The 6,992-nt window shown below is 38.7% G+C and overlaps 1 protein-coding gene across 2 annotated transcripts; it reads left to right on the top strand.

The window, feature by feature from the left end:
• Positions 1 to 1,293: 1,293 nt before the first annotated feature.
• LOC119276556 lies at positions 1,294 to 6,794 on the top strand. Of its 2 annotated transcripts, XM_037557652.1 has the most exons (7): positions 1,294 to 1,408; positions 3,572 to 3,705; positions 3,806 to 3,907; positions 4,202 to 4,427; positions 4,536 to 4,679; positions 5,852 to 5,962; positions 6,163 to 6,794. In XM_037557652.1, the coding sequence occupies exons 2-7, from the start codon at positions 3,578 to 3,580 to the stop codon at positions 6,223 to 6,225; spliced, it is 774 nt and encodes a 257-aa protein (XP_037413549.1). In that variant the 5' UTR covers positions 1,294 to 1,408; positions 3,572 to 3,577; the 3' UTR covers positions 6,226 to 6,794. The 2 variants fall into 2 exon arrangements, with proteins under 2 accessions (XP_037413549.1, XP_037413548.1); XM_037557651.1 differs by lacking the exon at positions 6,163 to 6,794 and having other exon boundaries at positions 5,852 to 6,135.
• Positions 6,795 to 6,992: the final 198 nt, after the last annotated feature.

The following is a 6,992-nucleotide window of genomic DNA, read 5'->3' as shown; positions in this document are numbered from 1 at the left end:
GATTTCCCTAGCCGGCGCCAAAGGTGTTGACTAGGAGGGGAGCCCCTATTTGACACTCTTTTGCATCAAATTGACGGCGGAACGCACCGGAGAAAGCGTGACTGGACCGGCCCATCAAGAGGCACCGCGGGATGAAAAAGATAGCAAAACACAACAATGGCGTGATGCGAGGATTCGAACAGGAGACCGACGGCTTTCAATTGCGAGCTCACACCCACTCCACCACACAAGCTTTGTGTTTTATAATGCAGCACACAACCTAAAGAACTAGTGCTAGTGTAGCGAACTAGAATTAGTTAATTCAATGATATTTTTTATAAAAAATGTACTTCTTTTAAAGTGTATATTCTAAAAATGTACAAACAGTTTTTGAATTTCTGAACATTTTTTGGCAAAAGGAACATTTTTTGAATATGTGTACAAATTATGAAATTCTAAACAGATTTTGGAACCGCGAACATTTTTTATATTCTTGCAAATATTTGATAAAAGGAAAATTTCATGAAATTCCAATGAAAAATTTATAAGTACGATCATTTTTATAATTTATGAACAAAGATTGAAAAATGAAACTTTTCAGAAAATTCCAAACAAAAAAATGCAAACACAAAAATTTCTAAATTTTGTGACCAAATTTTGAAATTGTGAACATTTTTTGAGTTTTAAACAAATTTTAAAAGAACGTGAACTTTTCTTTGAATTGTGAACAAAATTTGGAAAATAGGAACATTTCCTAAACTGTGGTACTTTTTTTGAATTTGTGAACATAATTTTAAAAACATGAATATTTTTTTGAAATTCCTACACATTTTTTGTAACGTGAACATCTTTTGAATGTCTGAATTTTTTTTGATAAGAAGAATGTTTTTTAAAATCTGAACAAAATTTAAATTCTTTGAACGAAATAAAGGATAAAAGTAAATTTGAAAAAGTAAAACGAAAAAGAAACATAAAAAAAGATTAACAAAAAAAGAGAACAAAAAAGAAAACGAAAAACAAAAAGAAAAAGAAAAGGCAGGAAAAAACTGGTTTAGGAACCTTCTAGAAGGTTCCCAAAACCAGTCCCGAACTTGACAGAAGGTTCACAAAACCGGTGCTCTTGAACGCACAGATGGGCCAGCCCATTCGATCGATATCTGTGTGCGATAAGTGGACGATCTGCCGCAGAATGCGGCAGATAGGATTTTCCGACTAGGAGGCCCCAAAGTGGACCATGCTGGTCAGCTGCTCTGGCAAGCGACTCCCGTCCCGTGTTGGTCCAGCTCCGCGTACCCTGTGTCGGTCCGCTGCGATTTCACCGCCCGTGTGTCGCCTACGGGCAAGAGTGGAGGCGATTTGGGGCAGGTGGTGAAGCCACCGACGGTGGCGTCTTCCCTGCCGTCAAGCGAGGGCGGTGGCGGCGGCACAGGTCGGCCTCCCTTCTCCCATTCTCCCCCTGGTCTCTTCCTTCCCTCCTCTCGCATTTTTGTGGCGCGGCGGCTTGGGAGCATGTGCGCGGCTGTGGCTAGCGCCTAGCGGCGGGATGGCGGGTGGTCTTCAGGGGCACTGCGGTCCGACGGATTTGGTGGCGCGGTGACCTGGCTAGTTTGGGGTACACCGGTGGCTAGGCCCCGAGGGAAAGCAGCTGCATGAGGAGGCAGACGGGAAGCAGGCGTGAGGATTTGGGCGTGCTTGCTGCCTGCGCGCGGTCGGCGTGCTTGCTGCCTGCATGCCTGCCACGGATGTTCCTGATATGTGCGTGATGGCAGGCCTGCCTGTTGTGTGCTTGCCATAGACATGCTTTGTGAACTCATGAGATCAGCAAATCGACCACTTGTCCTTTGTTGTAGTCACTAATTGCTTTTGAATTGGTAAATTAATATGCGCTATTGCTATTTTCGTTTCCTTTCTAATCATACTGCCTTGGTTTATTCTTTTATTTTGTGCTCTAGCTAATCGGTCTTTCAAACTGGAAAGAACTTCATGTATGCATGCAATTCCTATGTGGTGATTGGTGACTTCTGTTTTCTGTAGGTGAAAGCAAGCATCTGACATAGTGCATTTTTTATTTTTATTTAGTTTCAGAATTATGAAATTTACTTTTCCAGCAGGAAATTATACCTTTGTTGTGCTTGGACTTCACTCTGCACCCTTATATTGTTGACCATTTGATCATTACCTCCAAAGTAAGGTCCTGCTGGAAGCCTCGTATTCCTCAAATTCCAACACGTAAATTGTACGCCTAATTGATGACAACATCATGAAGATTTCTCGATTGATTGTAATTCTGGTTTAAAGGATGTTAAGGAATGAAGTGTGGACGAAATTGTTTTGCTCCTTAATCAACTAAGCCTCACTCATTATGTGATTTACAAAGTAGATATTCCTATCATTTTTTTCTCTACATTAAGTACTTGATAATAGTCTTTATATCGATGATATTCTACATTATAAGGGGTGTCGATTTAGTTGCCAAAAAATCTACAAGGTTAGCTTCAGCAATTAGTCCATATGCTTATTGTCTATCGTTCTTCCATTCTGTACAGTATGGTCAAATTATAAAGTACTGTACCTATTTCGTGCTTATATATGATTTTGTGCTTGGGATAGAAATGGAAATATGGAAATTGAAATTGATAGTGTTTGTAGATTCACTCATTGTTTTTAGCTCGATGAGAGTATTCATTTGTGGATAGTGGACATGGTTATCTATATAACATGGCAGAGTATTCAGACATATAGTTAATTCCTAAGGGTAAGCTGACACCTACTTGAGCATATGTTCGTTAAACTAACACATATGATGGGGCCAGCTTTTGGTAAAAGTGTCATCGTGTTAGTGTATTGTTGTATACACACTAACATCTACTATATCACCTAGCGATGGTCCTGAACACACACAACTAGCGATGAAAACACCAAACCGAACATCATAAACCGAATAAACCAGGAATATCGGCCAACTCTGTTCAATTCGATTCTTCGATTTTCGGTGTAAAAGTGCTCACCTCTAACCGTAATAACCTGAATAATAGACTTAGCTCGCTACCGAAGAACGGCGCGGTGCACGTCACCCTCTAGTCCGTTTGCATTTACCTTCTTTTAAACGGTTTGACCTTGGCATAACTTGTGAATATATACCCGAAGTTTCATGGACTAGAAGTAAGAAACCGAGAACCACTCCCTTAATCTGACCCCCTTGGTCCACTGTAGCTGTAGGCAGTAGCATAGCCTTAGTTTACTGAAGTTGTAAGCGGTAGCATAGCTACCCTTCTACCTTCTATCTGAATGCAATGCTGTGATTATGTAGTGATAGCCTACATTTTTGTGGTAAGTTCCTCCAGTCCCACCCTCAATGTCAGCAGCATTGTTGCAAGGCACATGGCGGTGGGCTAGGGTTAGATTGCAGGAAAAAAAAGCAACAAATATCAACCAAGGATGAAGATGAGGTCCATTAGATAACCGAATGCAAATTTGACTGCTTGTTTTAACATATTTCAGTGTTTCATGCATTTAGATAGTTCATCCATTAATAGTAATGTGTGCTATTATCCACATTTGTAATCCTCTGCTGTTGGTTATTCTTTTTCAGTACGACATGGAATCCAGATGGGTTATACCGCTTGTGGTTATTTTGCTTGCATTGCAAATTCACCCCGTTCGCTGTCGGCAAGAGCCAGCGCTTTCACCGTGTAACTCCACACTTGTTATTGCCAAGTACCCCTGGTACACCCTTGCATCTGTTTTAGTGATTTTGCTTGTGTTTATAGTGGAATTCTTAAATTAATAAGAAAATATTAACGACTATTTTGATGAACATTTGCAGTGATAACACCACCATAGTTTGCTCCCGAATGGAATCCACGAAGGACCAGCTTGTCCCTTGGCTATCTTTCACCGTGTCCTTCGTAATATTATTCTGCCCATTGTAAGTTATATTCGTATTTTTATATTTGTACTATATTATAAACAGTAGCTGCTACTGAAATATAATTTAATATTTTTCAGCTTGCGTATCAAAGATGTCACATAATATTTTTCAGCTTGCGTATCAAAGAGGGCAGGCCTGGCGCAGTGGTGAAGTCCTCCCCACTTGTGCCAAGAGGTCCTGGGTTCGAACCAGCCTCTCTGCATTGCACTTTGCAGGGGTAAGACTAGGTTCCTATAATCCCTCCCCAGACCCCACCTTGTGTGGGAGCTTCTATGCACTGGGTCTGTCCAGCTTGCGTATCAAAGAGTTGAAGGCCAATCCACGAACTGATGCGCAAACCTTCTTTTGGTGGTTTTTGTTTGTTGGTTTTCTGGATTATATTCTCTGGATCTGGTATTTTGAGGAATGCTCTGATCCACATTATTCAGCATATCCTGTGTTACTGACCTGCTGTTTTGGGTGCGGTATACACCTGATCTTCTCTCTTATAGCTACAGTGATGACTTGGAATTCTGGGGTAATACAATTTACTGCTATTATTTAAATGCAATCCTGCATGTGTTACATGTCTACGTAAATATGTTTATATGACTATTTCTTTGTTTATATAATATTTAAATTGTAGGATCAGCGAGTACGATGGGGCATTATACTTACATTCTTGGTCTTTGTCGGTGGTGGAATTTTTCATAAAATACAAAGACAAGCCCTTGGCTGGATGGGAGTAGCACTAAGTGTACTGTCTCATTCTTTCCGTATTGGATCCACGGTCTGTATTATTTCTAGTTGTTTAGACACTGGTACTGCCTTTACTAATTCCATTTATGAGGGAACAAATTTGAAGTGCCCATGGTCTCTGTTTCTATTGTTAGATCTAGATTATTAATCATACTTCCGTAAGATGCATGTTAACGGTTTTACATCATGTTTGATGACTTAAGTATGAGGCATCTCCAGTTTAATTACAAAACCACTCATTTTCAGTGTCAAATTTTCTTACAAGAACTTATTCCCATTTTGATTTTTACCGTGCTGCCGACTACTGTGCTCTTGACCTTAGTCTGGAATTATCTCCTCATTGTCCCCTTATATGCAACATAGGGAATATCAGAGCTGTTGTTATTTTTGCATGTTTTATTTCAGACAAGTATATATTTTTAAAAATCATGTTGACAGTCAGACAAATTAAGCTCCGATGGATCTGTATAAACTAAACGGAGGCACATTCTTATGGTATTAGTTTGCATTGCTACGATTCTAGTGTTATCTCTCTATGTTTTCATAGTTTCTAGCTAGACTATATGAAATCTCCGTGTATAAACAAAATAAGATGTATAGATACTTTTAGTCATAAAGTCGTATTCTACAACTAAAAAAACACAACCTGCTGTGATCCCAGGAAAAAAGAATATGTAAAGAATATACATATTGGACAACACGGAATCATATATTACCTCCGTTCCAAAATTCTCGTCTTAGATTTGTCTAGATACGGATGTATCTAACACTAAAACATGACTAGATACATCCGTATCTAGACAAATCTAAGACAAGAATTTTGGGACGGAGGGAGTGATTTTTAATTCCCATGGTGGATCATAATAAAACTTATGTATCAAGAAAGAAAAAAATATTCTAGATATTGCTAGCATTTACATAATATAGGAGACTGGTTTGCTAGTCGTGCATATTCTTATTGTAAGAAATTAAATTGGTGAAATTTGAGTCACATAGTGATTCTAGAGTATTGTTCAAGTCTGCAGGTGTGGTACGGGTAAAAGAAAATGCAGCTACTTTTGTTTTTCACTTGAATGCACTATGATTACAGACCATTCCTGTTTTATTTCTTTAAGGAATATCCTTATGGTACTGAACTCTACCTTTGCGTGGAGTCACTGTGGCATTGAACTAAACATATCATCTCGTTGTTTTTGTATGTAGGTGTACTACGCCAAGATTAATCGGTGTCTGTTTGTTGCCTCCATGGTGGGGTCAGTAAATGGATTCTTGTGGCTTATCCATCCTCAGCTATGCATTTCAAAGGAATACAAGGTACGAATTAATTATATTATGGATAGTTATGGTGCATATATATGTCTTCAGTTTTTACGTTGCTCCATTCTTTCCCAATGTGTACCAAGCAATCTTCTAAAGTTCTAATGCAACTTTTATGCTTCAAATATGTTGGTAAGTAACCAGTATATAGTTGATTTAGAAAAAAATAGTATATTTTTAACATTTTATCTCCACAGAATTATGTCGCCATCTCCTTGATGGTAACCGGTGACCCCCAACTTCGTGGCGTATTAAGATGAATTCGTTGGTGATTAAAGTGGTGATTTAGATTGAAACACACTTATCACCAAATCTTGTTTCACTGGATCAATGTGCAAGAAACAGATATATTCAAGTGTAACTAGCTCGGTGCTCGTGGTTGCTACGGAATCACAAATAAGCTGAGTTAGAGTGGCATGAAAGATCAATGGAAAAGCATAAGTGTAGTATGACCGCTTCATGGGTACAATGAGAAAAAAATAAGACAAGGAGGCAGTTCCAGGCAGTGACTAAAACAATCATGGGAGGGTTTGAAGATTTAAATCTACATGAAACTAAAATTTTGAGATGCTGAAGGATAGGCACATCGAAGAAATACGACACAAGGAAAACGATTGGGAAAGAAGGAAGCTAGGCCCAACAAGAATGAAGAGTGAGGAGTGAAATCACCCCCAAATCCAGTCTTTATAAGTAGGAAAGACATATTATTGCTAAGAACTCATTTTTGTTTTTGTATATGATGATGTAATCATTAAATTAGCTTGACCTTATGAATGTAGTTCATGTTTACTTACATGTTATAATAATCAGGAATTTGGAGCAACAAACACAACGCTATCTTCCCATGTTGAGTGGAGGTGCATATATGCATAAATTCCTCCACATGCTGATTCATCAAAAGTATTTGCCAAATCCTGATTCTGAAAATTCAAAACAATTTTCTCCATCTGATTAGTTGTCAAATATAAATTCCTCCCATTAATTCTCCACCATTAACTCTGTTTTGATGAGGGCTTAAAGACATTAG

Source organism: Triticum dicoccoides, chromosome 3B, assembly GCF_002162155.2.
Source record: "Triticum dicoccoides isolate Atlit2015 ecotype Zavitan chromosome 3B, WEW_v2.0, whole genome shotgun sequence".
In the NCBI taxonomy this organism is placed as follows: domain Eukaryota; kingdom Viridiplantae; phylum Streptophyta; class Magnoliopsida; order Poales; family Poaceae; genus Triticum; species Triticum dicoccoides.
The sequence above is the reverse complement of the archived record's forward strand: the minus strand, read 5'-3'. Positions and strand labels throughout refer to the sequence as shown.